This window comes from Aphis gossypii, chromosome 1 (assembly GCF_020184175.1).
Source record: "Aphis gossypii isolate Hap1 chromosome 1, ASM2018417v2, whole genome shotgun sequence".
NCBI classification, from domain to species: Eukaryota; Metazoa; Arthropoda; class Insecta; order Hemiptera; family Aphididae; genus Aphis; species Aphis gossypii.
Genome location: NC_065530.1, coordinates 29,193,242 through 29,209,711, shown reverse-complemented (window position 1 = coordinate 29,209,711; position 16,470 = coordinate 29,193,242). Strand labels below are relative to the sequence as shown.

Here is a 16,470-nt window from a genome sequence, read left to right as displayed (position 1 = left end):
GAAAAGCAATCAGCATTCATCAATACATTTACAGCAGTTATGGTAATTATAGGCAATAGCGTTTTATTTTCATAATTTATGGAGCCGTTATCAGTGTTTTCAATTTAAACAGCTGCCGAGATAATACTGTTTATTTTGGTATTGCCAAATTTGGAGTGTTTGTCCGCGTAGTCGTCGCAGTAAATAGTAATACACTAATACAGTAATACAGTCACAGTGCGTAGGATCTCCAGCATCCGCTTGGCGATTCACACCTATCTAGGCCAATTTCGTGGTGTAATTTCCGTCTGCCTGTCCAGTGGTTTCGTTTGTCACATACGCGATGGAAGACATATTCCAGTGGTGCCGAGAAGGGGTCGCCATGCAAGTACGGGTCTGGCTCGACGACACCGAACACGACATGAACCACGGGTGAGTTAAATCATACTTACTAACGCGGTAAGGTGGGCGGAATGTTTTGGTCATCTGACGTTTTTACCTGCTGTCTTACAATTCCAGGGATGATCATGGATTCAGTCCGTTACATTGGGCCGCTAAAGAGGGCCATTTGAAGATCGTTGAGATGCTTGTGCAAAGAGGTGCCCGTATAAATTCCACAAATCGAGGTGATGACACGCCTCTGCACTTAGCTGCTGCTCACGGTCATCATGAAATCGTTCACTTGGTAAGTATCTAGGCTCGTATGTTTATAAAATTGCACATTTTTTTCTATTTATCCAATTTAATGCTGACCTGTGGATACAAATTTGATTCATTTTCACTGAATCAAATAATAATATTTCTATTTTGCATATTTTTGCATGTTTAATGGTTTTGTATTTTAAATACATATTTCAGTAAATTTTTGAACTGTTCAAAAAAATTTATATTTTTATATTTATTTTGGTGGTAACTACAGTCTGAAATATCTCAGAATGTTGGATGTAAAACTTTGGTATAGATTTCTAAAATACATTTCAATGAAGTAAATACAATGGAAAGATTTGAAGGTTGAGGATCTTACATTCTTCAAATATTATGCTCTAATAACATCAGTAGATGTTGAACAAAGTTTACACTTTACAAAAAATAATTTTCAGATAACAGATGCAGCTACAAATCTTATCAAATTAAAAAAAAACCATTGTGACTCAGTGTAACGCTAGTTTATAATTTACTAAACATTTTTTATGCATATTTTGGTATTTTTATTGCTAAAAATGTATATCTTATATTTTTTAGCGCATATTTGATAAATTTCTAGTGCATAAATGTATACATATAACAGTAATCATAAGTGCATACTGCATACACATCTGTAGGTAGTTAGCGGGGGGCTTAGGGGGCTTAGCCCCCCCAGTTTGAATCATAGCCTCCCAAAAATGTGTTAATGTCCACACAACAAATTTGACCACCCTACGCTTATGCACATCTGAGTTCTATTTATTAATAATGTATAATAGCAAACGTTGTGCTTCCTTATGTTTTAGTTGTTGAAAAACCGTGCTGACATTAATTTCACAAATGAACACGGTAACACTCCGTTACACTATGCTTGCTTCTGGGGCTATGAAGCAATTGCCGAAGAACTTATTGAAAACGGTGCGTTGGCTGCTTTGGCCAACAAAGACGGAGACACTCCATTAGACAAGGGAAGAGGACCAATTTTAAAACATTTGAAAGGTACTGCATACATATTGATAACAGTATTTTTTCCTTTCTCTTATTGTATTAGCCAATAATAATAAAACTAAAAACAAATTTTTACAGATTTGGCCTTACAATCTGGACAAGATCTTACTAAAATCAATTTCAAAGACCAAAGCTGGTTAGGTTTGAAAACTAGAAGCCGTAAGTTAGTTATTATGGTTTTTTAACATAACATGTACTGTCATAAATTTAAAATGAGTTAAGTTAATATTGTACTTTGTTTACCTATAATAATTTTGCTAATGGTTTTATAGTGTATAGTACTTATTAAAAAAAAATTCAAGGACCATCTGTTACTTTTGAGTTCTTCTAAGTTGCATCTGTTTTATGTATTTAATAATTTTATGTTGTCATTGTAGGTTTACATAAATAATTAAATGTATTCCTAATTCTTTTATAAATGGTTCAGGAGATGCTACATTATCACGGCATAAAGGAATAAACTTGAGTGATCTTTACTTGCATACAAAAATGGCTACTTCACCCAGTGGAGAAACATGGCGTGGTCATTGGCAGAAAAATGATATTGTCGCAAAAGTATTGGCTGTTCGACAGTGTACTCCTCGAATTTCCAGAGATTTCAATGAAGAATTTCCAAAACTTAGGTAATAACCATTTTATTGATTTGTTTGTTACTCAGTTTTTGTTCAAAAATTCTTTTGATTTTAGAATATTCTCGCACCCTAATGTGTTGCCAGTAATAGGATGTTGCAACTCCCCTCCTAACTTGGTGGTTATTAGTCAGTATATGCCTTGGGGATCACTTTATACTTTATTACACGAAGGAGCCAGAGTTACAGTGGACACAGCATTAGCACTTAGACTCGCAGTAGATGTTTCTAGGGCCATGGCGTTTTTGCATAGTCTGGAAAGGATCATACCACAGTTTCATCTTAATAGTCATCATATTATGGTATACTAATTAGTTATTTTATTTTTAATTTAGTATTTTTATTATTAAATTTCACGTGTAATTATCACCTTTATCCATAGATTGATGAGGATCTTACAGCTAGGATAAATATGGCAGACGCTAAATTTTCATTCCAAGAAAAGGCAAGAGTATATTACCCTGGATGGATGTCTCCTGAGGGTAAATATTTGAATTTTAAATTAAAATTTATTTATATTTTTAAAATTATTTATAATACTTTTTACAATATCAGGTAATTGTAAAATTATATTTAAAAACTGTAAAGTTGTGTTACTTGTTATTTGCAGCTTTACAAAAAAAGCGAATTGATACTAATTCAGAAGCGTGTGACATGTGGAGCTTTGCTGTTCTTTTATGGGAATTAGCTACTAGGGAAGTCCCATTTTCTCACTTGTCACCAATGGAAATAGGGATGAAGGTATAATTAATGTTATTTCTGTACTACTTTACATATTCTGAACTAAAACAATTATATTTTAGGTGGCTTTGGATGGTTTAAGAGTATCAATTCCATCTGATATTTCACCTCATCTTACCAAACTGATTAAAATATGTATGAACGAGGATCCGGGCAAAAGGCCAACTTTTGACATGGTGCTTCCAATTTTGGATAAAATGAAAAGATAATAATATAAAGTAACAAAATTCTTAAGTGCTATAGTGGAAGAAGAAATCTTAACAGATAGGTGACTAATTTTTACTCAAAGGATTTATTTCATTACCGATTAATAACCGTATAAAGTGGTTAAAAATTTAATCTTTATATGATATACATATTACATATTATATTTTGTAATTTTGTTCAAATGTTCATAATTTTATTTTTATAATAAAATGCTCTTTATAAAAAAAAATAACAGTTGAAATTAAATATTAATATTTTATTAAAAAAATGTAGATATTTCAATGTTAAAGTTTTATAATATAATTAATATTTTTGGACTACTATAATATTCCAGCATGAGCTTACTGTATTATGCAGACTAATAAAGACTTTTAAGTTCATTATTTAATTAACATTAGGCAATAACTAATTAGTAATTATTAATTTATTATTAAATATATTATATTGTTTTAATGAATAAGATCTAGTTACAGCACAGTATTACTGATTCAGAGTTGAGTGAATGTGTTTTTTTTCCTACCGATTACTTGTATAATTTAAATAAATTTAATAATACAGCTATAATATAATTTTATAAATGGTGTAGCACATAATGTTTGTATAATTTAATATTTTAATATACACTGTGTGTATTACACACCCTCTGGGCTTCATAAGTTTGTGTTTCAAACAAAATCTGTTATAATTGTCAATTATAGATGCAGTAATATCAAAACTTTAATGGATTATTGCCTCAAGGTATATATTCTCGTTAAATGGTTATATTCTATACATTTATGCTTAACGTGCTAATTATCATAACTGTATCAGACAACTTTAATTAAAAGTTTATGATAATGCCTTCTGTGTAAGTAACTTACACATTTCTAAAGTTGAGTGGACTGAATTTTAGTTTCAATAAATCTACTCAAAATATTTTGTTTGTCCAATAGCATGGAGTGAAAAACATTTATACATTACTCGGATAGAATACAGGTGGTGTAATTAGGAATTAATATGAGCTTACATTTTGTATACTTAACTGTTTTTTTTATAATAACATATGATAGATTTTAGTTTTGTTAAACTGTAACAATTTGTGTTAGATTTAAACATTTATTTTTAAAAATTAATATTTTTGTTGAATACACATAATATAATATTATATGATATAGCCGATGGCAGTGTTTTTTGTCAATTATTGTTAATGTTATGCCTTATGTATGCGCAAATTAATTATTCCACGATAGTGAACACATCGCGTGCCTTATTATACAGTTTGTTAAAATAAATTATCATACTGCTAATAATTGTAAAATGATAATAATAATAAAAAAAAATGTATTACTAATCGAAATATGCTGTTGATTTTGTTCACCGACCTTCCTATATACCACTGTTGCCGTTCCCGCAGTTAAATGCAAAATTGCGAATGAATATGCCGTCAATACACCCTTGGGGATTATTCTATATTGGAATTGTGTGTTTAAATATTTAACGAGTGAAACACACACACACACACAATGCAGATACAATACACATGAATATTACAATATAAAACATTAAACATGCTAATGGTTAATCCGCTTGGTCGGAGTCTCGTCAAATGGTAACAACGTATATTGTTCACTATTTAACATAAGTACGTATTTTATGTTACGCAAGAGACACGCTGCCGTCGAAACCAAATGTACACTAGAAAAAACGAAAACGAGCAGCTGGAAAACCTGCTCAGCCAATATTTTAAAACGGTATGTTTTGTTTTCGAATGTCTTCCTACTAATTCCCATAGTAGGATGATTTGATGATGTGTTTTTAGGTAAATCCTAATGTAGTAGACTAAAGGTACTGTCGCACGGCACTCTTTATCTAAATAATTGACTGCCACAAATCGGAAATCTATAGATAAAATATTTTGTTCGTGGACATTCATGGATATTTTGTCCACATGACAAAGGAAAGGACTTTTGCCTTTGATAAAATTACGACTTATTTGTACGACTTAATTGTACAGATGTAAATGCATTGATTATCAATTAGGTACCAAAAGTCTTCACTTGGTTTGAGACTTGATTCAATTTATTTTTATTTAGACTTAAAAAATAACTCAATTATTAGTAGAGTTTTGACTGTGTGGTCAGAGGTGGGTGGTTATGGCATCAATTAAGAAATATAAATGTACAAAACCTAAACGTATGGTTGGAAAACCAAAAAATAGATAAAATATGTAACGTTTTTTCGTTAAGATTTGGAAAGATAAAATAATATGTTGAACACTGAAGGGGAATTTTGAAGAAGTTAAAGAAGGCCGCGTTGTGTTAATAGTTTTGGGCAGTCTAAGAATGATAGGAGCAAGGTGTGATAAAATCAGAGAAGGCAGAAGCAGGCCATGCATTTTATCAGTAATTAAAATAGTAGATCAAGTGGTCAGAAGTAGGGTTAGATGGTTAGAAAAATTATTGTTTTATACCAATTAGTGGTAAAATGAGGTTATATAGCATTTCCAAATGGTATCCATAGATTATTTTCGCATATCTTGAGGTAGGGCTGAAATCAGACCATAGGATTTTGAAGGGCACCTGGAGACTGTAAATGAAATTCACTAAGTTTTATAATATATAAACATAAACTTGAACAACACTTTTCATAAATGAATAGAAAATTTCTAGTTATGTAGTATTTATTTATTATATAATGTTTGTTAACTATTTAGCCATACAGGTACCTGGTAAGTATGATATTACTACTGCTTAAGTTTTAAAAGTTATAAAACAATTAAATCATTAAACAGTGTACAATTTGTTTAAAAATAAATATGTTTTGACTGGACTCATACCACTACCAGTTGTATCTACTTTAATATGATTTTCGGTTTTTTACATGATAAGTTGTCGATAAAATCAACTATGATGATGGGTTTGGTTAGAACATAGGATCTAGTTTGTACTTCAGGGAGCCTAGGGAGGTCAAAATTAAAAATTCTTGTAATATTTTTTTTTATAATTAGAAAAACAAACAAAAAATTAGGGGAAAACTGGAATTTTCATGCTAAACCAGATTTTGACGAAATTGATATTTTTATTTTGTTATGATTCAAAAACAAATAACCATAGAAACTTGAAATTGTCTCCAAGTATTTATGTTTTAATTTTCTAAAAATGGTATAATTTTTAAAATATTTTTACTTTTTTGAATTATTTATAAGTTATAAATAATTAAAATTTTCGATTTTACAGTTTTTTTTATAAATGTCAATAAAATAGTTATGAATGCCTAAAAATGCTTAAAAATTTAATAGCTACAAAGCTTTTAATAAGTAAATTCATTTTCTAATAAAAAAAAAAATGTCGACAATATTTTCATAGTCATTGTATTTTTTGTTAATCATTTAAATTAACTATAGTTTTGACAAAATTCGTGAAAATCACAAAAAATACCTAAGTATATAACTATTAGTTAATAACTAAGTATTTATTTTTAGTCAGAAATACACAAAAAAATGTATGTTTAAACTTAAGATTTGAAAATTGAATATAAGGTTTCTTGTTTATAAGTTTTTTAACCTCTATAAAAAAAATCTACCGAAAAGCTAGTTAATTAAATTTTTTATGAACTTTTCAACAATTTCAAATTTTTATGTCATTAGTATTGTTGGATATTCACCCGTATAATAACTATTTTTTATCAAACGATAATAGTTTTTTGTTGTAATTAAAAAAAAAAATAACCGTAGATACTTGAAATTTTCACCAAGTGTTAATATTATAATTTTTTATATAATTTAAAAGAATTCATAGTGATTAATGATTATGAATATTTATAATATGACACATTTTTCTCTATAAATATATTTTATTCGAAGTTAGTTATTAAGGGTAACCTGCTTGGTCCATTGCTTATGGAATTGATACTCATAATCATGATTTTTATACAAATAATGTATTAATAATAGATGATAAATTGTTATTTTTAATAGCGTTTATTTTAATTTTTAATTCAACCATCCTTAATGAGAGATAATAAAAAATGCGGTCTGTGAAGGAAAAAAGGTTGCTGACCCCTGAGTTGAGAGATCGACAAATATATAAACTGTATTTTATGAATGTCGAATAGAGATTAAGTGATGTGTATGCCGTGTCGAATTTCAGAAGCTATAGATCTATCTATTGTATAACCTAAAGGTCCAAACGAAATAAACCATTTTAACTAGTCTACATAAGATTTTTTGTTTGCGTGCTAACAACTAACGAGCTGTGACTAAAAGTATCTGGTCATCTGATCCGTTTAGCTTCGGTAGCGATGATTTTCCTAGTACGAAGTTTGATCTTGGCATTTAGATTATTACAAAAATGTACTTTTCACGCTACCGTTTCCGTTTAGTTTGTAAGTACACAGTAGTTAGAGGTCTGTCTCCTTTAGGCACCAATTAAAACAAAATATAAAGCCTGTATTACGATTCAAAGTTTCACTAATTGGCAAGTACACCCTACATATTATATAACTAATTTAAAATATCGCTGGCGTAGCTGTTCGTATTAATTCCTTGTCGTCGCGATTAGAGGAAAGTTGATTGTTTAATGTTAATTTTATGCAAATTTATGGTCGATGGTTGATTTTCTAAATAGTTTACTGGGCAAATGAAAAGATCGACGTTGCAAGATATAATTTTTGAATTGTAATTAAGTTTCCCAAATATGTGGTGAATCGATTCCTATATAGGGGAGTTTATACACTCATAGTCATACGCCTATAATTTAATAGATGTATTTTTTAATTTGTTTAAAAATAATTAATTTAAATATATAGTTATGTTCGTTATATTTTGTGTAATTCAAATTTAATAATTTAATAAACAAGTACAATTCGAGACAATTCGGGGAAAAAAATTATCCTATCCTGTCCCTGTCTTGTTGTTTATAAATTATTATTAAATTATGATTCATGTTGTTATGTTAGTTTTTTTTTATAAAAATAGGTACCTACAAGCTTTTTATTTTGCTATTTTGAAAATTGATTTATTACAATAATTAATGCAAAATCATATGACATGTTCATCATAATACTATTATTTATATTATTATCAATGCCAGTGCTACAAATATTTACACTCTGGATATGAAATCATGTATTTTCGCCCCTCTTATTCTCCCAATAATAAATTACATTTTTTCAGGTAAATAACTTTTGTAAGATAAAATAAAAATTATGTGGACTCTAATTTTATAAAAACTTTATGCTAAGATCATAAAGGTAATAAATTATTAATAATTAATAATTAAAAAATTTGTTTTAAATGAAAGATGAGATCAAAAATAGATTTATTTTTCGATTCTCAGTTTAAAATTATTAAATATTATAGGTAGGTAACTATTCTATATATGTGTTTATGAATATCGTTGAGGTGCCCCCTTACAACAGGCATCCTGGGCGTCGGCTCTGGTCGCCTACCCCTAAAGTCGGTTTTGATTATTATGTATTATGTTTTATGTACGTGAGGCGCATTATGTTATCACAAATCACAATCAATATTATTATTTTATTCCCCCTGGGATTAATTAAAAAATAAAATGTCTGATAAAATCCGAACATATATTATTCAATTCAATTTATTAAACTAACATATAATTTTTCTATGAAGTTTTTTGTTTAAATTGTATATACAACATAAAAATGATGATAGAGATTAAAAATAGAAGTCAATTGTACGTGGAAGAATGTTGTATAATCGGATGAAATATTTTTCTAATATTTTGTTAAAGGAGATCATTTTTTTCATACATATTAATAAACAGGATTATTCATCAAGCATACCTATAGTACCTCTATTTTTCCATTTAATAATATATTTATTCAAATTCTGATTTTTTGAATTTTTAAATATATATTTAAAAATCATATTTTCAAATGTTTAAGGTTTTTTTCTATTGCTACACAATAAATTTCTTTTTTTTTTCAAATGATAACCCCTTTTTTTACAATGAATTATTTAGTGGATAATTTTTTTTTAAAGTTTTGATGTACCTATAATTAAAAATTCAAACGAGTATTTTTTAAATTATTAACATTTTTGTGCAAAGAATAATAGTCCTTGAAAATGGTTTAAAAAAATTATAAAATAGACGTTGTGTTGGATTAAGTATTTATTATACTTGAGCCACTTTTATTAAGTGTTAATATTGATAGATTAATATTTATCATAAAAATTAATTTTCAAATTAGAATACCCCCCTCCCTTTCAAATCAATTAGGAATCATTATTGTCCTTGGTAGTTAATATACAAAGTTAAGTTAATTAACTCAAAAACTACTAGTTCTAATTTTTATTTAAAATGTTCAAAAAAATTATCCATTAAATAATTTATAATAAAAAAGGGGTTTCTCGTTTAAAAAAATAAAAGTTTTTAACTCCACAGAACACTCCTTAAGTAGAACAAAAAATCTTAAACATTTGAAAACGTAGTTTTAAAGTATATTTAAGTATTTCAAAAATTATATTTTGAATAACTGTATAATTGAAGGAAAAATAGGAGAGAGGATTATGGCGAATTATCATATTGTGTTAAATTATCGAACATTATATAATAATAATTAGGGCTCGGATTTTAAAGCATAATAAACAACTAAAAAAAGCACACGATTGTTTTAAAAAAGCAAAACAAGTATATTTATTTTTAAAAAAGCAAAAAAAACATGACTAAAAATTAACATGTACTAGTTATAAAAATAAATAAAAAATTTTGAAAAATTAATTTAATAAAAAAAAAAATTAATTACCATGTATTTCTCTAGATTTTCAGTAGTGAAACTGACTTTATTGTCCGACGGAATATTTTTATACATTAAAACGACTCTTTACATACATTGAATTTATCGGTGCATACTTCATAGAAGAGGGTTTCAAATTGCTAAATCTTAAATGTTGAAATGGTTGATATCGATGTTATAGGCATATTGACCGTATAGGTACTGCTTGCTATAATAATATGTGGATCGATAATTTATACGTTTAATACATTTAATAAACAAACCGATAATGAAAACAATAATAATCGAATATAACCATCATTTAGTCTGCATTCTGGATTTTACGTTTCTTATTAATTAAATTTTTTACTATTTCTATAGTAGCATAGTAAACATATAAAAATTCTACAGCTAAAATAATTAAAAAAAAGCAAAAAAAAAAAAACATTTACATAAAAAAGCAAAAATAAATTGGTTTATTTGGAATCCAGAATGACATAAAACGAATTTATATATATAAATTAGATTTCTATTACATATATAAAAATAAGCTCATGCTTTAAAATCCTAGCTTTAATAATAATATAATGATTTATTATAACCCAATAAAGTGCTGATTTATTGTTTTTTTTTTTTAATTCCACATTAACTATTTAAAGTTTCAACGATTGTATATTTGTATGTATCTTATTAATAATTCCCAGTTCTTTTTTTTATAATTAGGAGAACAAAATCAACAAAAAACCGAAATCTTTATGTAAATCCAATTTTTGACAAAATTCATTTAATTTTATTGGTGGGACTCGAAAACGAATAACCGTAGATACTTGATATTTTTACTAAATGTTTATTGTTTATATACATATACAAATATGTAAAGACAATAATTTTTTATGCACATTTAAATTCAAATTTGGATGAATTTACTTACCTATTTAAAATATAGATAAATTATGTTAATTATTTTGTTATAATTTAAAAATACAATTCGTGGAAATTTAAATCGTATATGTAGATATATAATTATGAATTTCACTAAACGTAATGATATTTTTGATTTATTTTAAGATATTATCTATTTTTTTTATGAATATATTTTTAATATTTTACGGTATTTATAGAAAGTTGTTATTAAATTTTGAGTTATAAAAGTTGATATAATACTATGGTAAGAATATATGTATTGTTATACATTCATAATGATGTAAAACTTATATAAGTTATAATAAAATAAATGTAATATTTTTGGAAAAAAATGTTATCAACCTACCATAGTATTAAAAGTAAAATAAATCACTTTAATTTACTTTATGTATCATTGAATTCAAATTTAATATACCCATAAAAGTGATTCACTCGATACCTAATGTACAGCAGAGCAATGACTGAATTTTTTCTTACATTGTTATTACATTTAATATGTCTATTTGTTTGTATAGAGATCATTTTTCCCGTATGGAGCTGTCAAAGATGATAAATCTAAATTTGTCAATGATGGATCTACGTACCGACAAAATAGTCTTGTGCACCAGAAATATAGCAAGCTTAAATCACCCATATTTGAATTTAATACGTTTTGCTCCATGACCAGCTTGCATGGCTTCTCTCATTTTGTTGAAAACAATTTTAATAAGATTGGAAAGTAAGTAAATATTATAATATTCTAATAATATCTAAATGCTTACATCATAATTTATCATTATCTATTCGTATTTGGTCGATAACCGTGGTCCGCGATTCTCGGAAATGTTGTGATGTGGCGTAAACGTGATTTGGATGACTATCGGGGATTTAGCTTTCTAATAATATATTACCTTGGCAGACCTTTAGTTTTCACATAATATTAAACAATAAATCGTTTCATTTCAAAAGTCCATGAACTCGGTGCCGTAACAGCTGTTCCGAGTGGAAAAAAAAATTAAATTTTCTATAAACGATCACATAACATGAGTAGATGTATAAAAATAAATCAAACGATGTCATATTTGAATTCCATAATATACTATTATTATATACCTACATCGACTACATCTGTTCTTATAAATTAATAACAATAAACACTATATTACAATACATTGTTGCCTGTTGGCACAAAATGATATTGACTGTAGCGGACTTCATTTATAATTTAACTGTGCACCAAATAGATAATATAGTGGTGAAAGGGGGTTAAATTGTTTTATCGTTATGTATTCTATTTGAATTGCACGAAAAATAATAAAATATTAAATGCAGGAAAAATCCAGTTCAGTCAAGTGTATATGTATACAATAATAACATGTACCTATAATTAATAACTTTAAAAAGTCTGCAACTATACTGATAAGATAATATACGAGTAGAGAGTTTTTGTTTTCCGTGAATTCGCATTTGTAATTAAATTTTTTTTCATACTGTCAAAGTTCAAGTGTTACAGTTATGGAATCAAAAAATATAAAATAATATATTAAAATAAAAATTTACTTGACCTCCCATTACTTGTTAGATGTTTTTATTGACATGTGTTTATAGTGTTTATACATCAAACGTCCAAACGTCGCGCGTCGTCAGTCTACAGGGGTATTTGAGTACATAAAAAATATAATAGAGTGATTCACCAAGCATTCTCATTCCCTCCCCATTTTTTTGTTTAATAATGCATTTATCCAAATTCTGCCGAAGGAACATATTTTTAAATATTTGATTGTTTATAGCATTTAAGGAATGTATTCAAAAATGTTTTATTTTCAAATGAGAACTATCTTTTTTTTACCATAAAGTGTCAAACAGATGATTTATTAGAAAATTTAAATTTATCTAAATCAAATTTTGAAGGAGTAGTTTTTTAGTAATAAAATCTTTGTTATAGATATACTATTGAGTCCTTGAAAATGGTTCTACCACAATGTGTAGTATTACCATTGATAATAGAATAGTCTATACTCTATTCTACAATCAATGGTATTACTAATATTTAATCAACTATAGTATTTGTATTATTAAAATCTAATTAATTTAATAATGCTTTAATATTATGTGTGCCTGCTGCAATATTCTTGATGAACTTATTTATGCTTTTTTTTTGATTACCAATTCAACATTAAAGTTTCCTCCCATTTCACAGGATACCAAATTATTTTTATTGTATCCATTCATATTCGTACTACAAATCATACGGATACAGTAATTCTATTGACGGAATAATGCGTTTGGGAAATGAGCATCCTCATTTATTATTATATTAGAAATACATTTGTGTTGTTTTTAATATATACACCCATTTAATAAGCTCATTGAACATTAATAACTATTTATTTAACTATTCGTTTTATTTATTATTTTATACGTTTTAAAATATATAATTTATTTTATTGACTTACTATACTATAATGACCTTTGTTCATAAAATAAATAAATACTTAATTTCAAAAATTAAATATTATATCTACTTACTAGGTATAATTTATATGTCGTCATAGGTAGTCCTTTAATTTTCCAAACCAGCTATTATTGTGAATCTATTCTTTGTACACAAACTTAAATAATTTTTAACTCGACTTAACCGTATATTTTATTATAAACAAAGTATGAACTAAGAACTTTAATGATTTTTTTTTGCACTGGTTATAGGTACATAATATATGCCTAATTTTGAAATTTGAATATCTTTATATATACATATATAACACTTAACTATAATATCATGTGATTTTAAAAATTGTTTCGCTGTATTTTCGCGAATTCGTATTATGAGTCGTTTAATTTTTGTACTGTTTCAAACTTGTAATTGTATCGAACTACTGTGCGTTGATTGTTTATTATATTTAATATCTTGGTTGATATTTTTTCATTTTTATTATTGACGTCATCTTCAATCTATCGTGTCGATAAACACGATTATAAACCGACATAACTAAAATATTATAAACTATATCATACGAACTCAAGTGTAAGTTATTATCGACGTATTTTTATACAACAATAAGAATGAGTTATATTATTTACTGTGCGAGATTTCCAAATAATGGGTTATTTCGTATAATATGTTGTGTAAAAACTAAAAACGTTTTATTGCGGAAATCGAACTTGAGCTTCGTGCCGCGTGTTTGTATACGGTTGTAGTATAATTTCCATATTACATTTCCTATAAGCAATATGGATAATAGATTTGAGTTAAACGTGTGCAGCTAAAACAACGGCATGTAATATACATACGCACTAGATGAAAAAAAAAAATCCAGAAAATAGGTCAAATTAGGGGCGAGTGTTATAGAATATATTATTTATTTATTCCCGTGTGCAATTGTCATATAAAGTATACACACTGTGCAGTGTATATGCAATCATCCGGTTCGTTTTCTCGAGATATTACACAGTATATACTATATATGTTTCCGACCAATTTATTGTTTGAGAATACTATTACTTGTGCATATATATTACACATATATATGTACAATATTATAGTATACGTTTATGTATGTGCACACATAATATAATAGCTGAACATTCGAGAGTTGTCGTTTGTCCTATGAACCGTGTAATGCTATCGACACTATATACATGTTATATACACTTATACAGAATACACAATCACGTAATTTTTAGTATATATATGGATCGCAAAATAATGTGCAAATATACAATATATAATCACTATTTTCGAGCGAGGATTCATAACTTTGATTACGAATAATGTCTGATTTAGTGTTTAGGTAATAATGCGTGTTGTAATTTTTAAAACAATTAAAACATTTTTTAAAAAGAGTAGGTACCCTAATTTTATCATATTATTAAATATACATATAAAAAATAAAACTTTTAGATAAGTATACAAATGTACAGTGACAACTTAAGTTTGGCGAAGATTTATCATTTGGAAGAAAGCCAAATGGCGTGTATATTTAAAGAAAATAATAAGGAAATATCCATTTTTTAAAGATGTTTTATAAAACGGTTGAAATTTAACCGAATAACTTGTTTACAAAAAACATTAAAAAAAACATGACACATTGTAAGTGATCTGAATGATAAAAGACATAATAACTGCGATAAGAATTACATTTTAATTTAAAAAATGTATTTAACAAAATAAAAAATTGCTTTTATGACCATATAGTGGCTGTAATAATCAACTGTGACTTAAGCAGATAACTTAAAATTTACTACGGTCTCATCGCTTCATTCATTATTTGCAGTACAAATAGTCTGTTTTTCGTAATATTTATTAGAATCGAAATGACTATTATACATATTTTTAAAAGTTGTTATATTGTTATCGGTTAGCCTATTATAACTCATAGGATCTTCGCCAAATTTAATAGGCTTAGCGTGTCTGAACGTGTCTCTAACGTGATTCTGTTTAAAATAAAACAATATTTTTCTAGTATAAAAATTGAAGAGTTTGTGGGTCTGAAAATAAAATATATTATTATTATTATTATTATATCGTTTTCAATAGTTTTTACTAAATTATATTATTATTTATTAGTATATAATTGGTATGAGGTATTTATAAAATATAATATTGTTTCAGATATTTTTGGGCTATTATTTTAATATTCATATACATATTATGTGGTGTGTCGATTTACTTTTTAATACGCATGTTTTCGGAGATGCCAGCAATAATATCGTTGGACAACTCGGTTTCCTCGATTTGGGCGATCCCGTTTCCAGCAGTTACGGTGTGCAGCGCGAACCAAGTCCGCTCTTCCGTTTATAACAGCTATTCGGACATTAACATTACCGACTACGAAGACCAGTACGGGACTTCTATACATACGCTATTAAAATTTATTCACAATACACATTTGTTTCGTTTATGTGTTTTACTCGACAGATTTATTCAGAATACAATACACGGTGTTTGCGAAAATAATCCAATAAATAAAAATTGGAAATCGTACGATGACTATCTAGACGGTTCCTTTGTTTCGCAAGTTTTAAAGGAAAGTACTATTATTGTTATTATCTTACTTGTGTTGAGCGTTTTTATTTTCTTCAAATGTGCACATTATATTGTATTGGTATATTTATTTAATAGAGCACGGTTCGAGCATGTGTATGTATTCAAATAATTTACAAAACAAAAACATAATACATAATGCGATGATGAGTTATGAATTTGCGATATAATTCAATGATCTTAGCCGTCTCTATATTTTATACACCTACTTCCTAAATTTTCATTATATACTTGTATAAAAGGTTTATTAAACTAAAAATAATTTACTCAGCAATAAATTAAATGCATCTCAAGATTATTTGTCGGTATTAAAGTATTATAATTATAATTAATTAGGTACTATATTTACAAAATTTAAAATATATGTACCTATATCATTAAGAGAAATGATTTTATTTTCTTCGTTAACAATTTATATGGGTATTGCTGTTCATTATCTATGAACGTAAATGAATTTTGAACTTTTCTAGGTGGTAATAAAAAAAAAAAACATTATATCCGTTAATGTATAAGTTATTATGTTTACAATACGATTACATATCTACCTATACA

The 16,470-nt window shown here is 27.2% G+C and overlaps 2 protein-coding genes across 3 annotated transcripts; both read left to right on the top strand.

Annotated features, from left to right (window-relative positions):
• The first annotated feature begins 96 nt into the window (after positions 1–96).
• Positions 97–4,584, top strand: LOC114132415 (integrin-linked protein kinase). Its single transcript, XM_027997871.2, has 9 exons — positions 97–411; positions 499–664; positions 1,470–1,662; positions 1,750–1,830; positions 2,099–2,294; positions 2,359–2,602; positions 2,683–2,782; positions 2,911–3,041; positions 3,104–4,584. The coding sequence occupies exons 1-9, from the start codon at positions 323–325 to the stop codon at positions 3,248–3,250; spliced, it is 1,347 nt and encodes a 448-aa protein (XP_027853672.1). The 5' UTR covers positions 97–322; the 3' UTR covers positions 3,251–4,584.
• A 48-nt stretch (positions 4,585–4,632) lies between these two features.
• LOC126549386 (uncharacterized) lies at positions 4,633–16,382 on the top strand. 2 transcript variants are annotated; one of them, XM_050198418.1, is made up of 4 exons: positions 4,633–4,978; positions 11,411–11,613; positions 15,487–15,714; positions 15,793–16,382. In XM_050198418.1, the coding sequence occupies exons 1-4, from the start codon at positions 4,916–4,918 to the stop codon at positions 16,028–16,030; spliced, it is 732 nt and encodes a 243-aa protein (XP_050054375.1). In that variant the 5' UTR covers positions 4,633–4,915; the 3' UTR covers positions 16,031–16,382. The 2 variants fall into 2 exon arrangements, with proteins under 2 accessions (XP_050054375.1, XP_050054374.1); XM_050198417.1 differs by having other exon boundaries at positions 15,487–16,382.
• Positions 16,383–16,470: the final 88 nt, after the last annotated feature.

Excerpts from the sequence above, each read along its gene's own strand:
- LOC114132415 (XM_027997871.2), top strand. The coding sequence starts at position 323 with ATGGAAGACATATTCCAGTGGTGCCGAGAAGGGGTCGCCATGCAAGTA. Across the intron at positions 665-1,469 it reads ATCATGAAATCGTTCACTTG|TTGTTGAAAAACCGTGCTGA; the intron begins GTAAGTATCTAG and ends CTTATGTTTTAG. Across the intron at positions 2,783-2,910 it reads TGGATGGATGTCTCCTGAGG|CTTTACAAAAAAAGCGAATT; the intron begins GTAAATATTTGA and ends TGTTATTTGCAG.
- LOC126549386 (XM_050198417.1), top strand. The coding sequence starts at position 4,916 with ATGTACACTAGAAAAAACGAAAACGAGCAGCTGGAAAACCTGCTCAGC. Across the intron at positions 4,979-11,410 it reads TCAGCCAATATTTTAAAACG|AGATCATTTTTCCCGTATGG; the intron begins GTATGTTTTGTT and ends TTGTTTGTATAG. Across the intron at positions 11,614-15,486 it reads AATTTTAATAAGATTGGAAA|ATATTTTTGGGCTATTATTT; the intron begins GTAAGTAAATAT and ends ATATTGTTTCAG.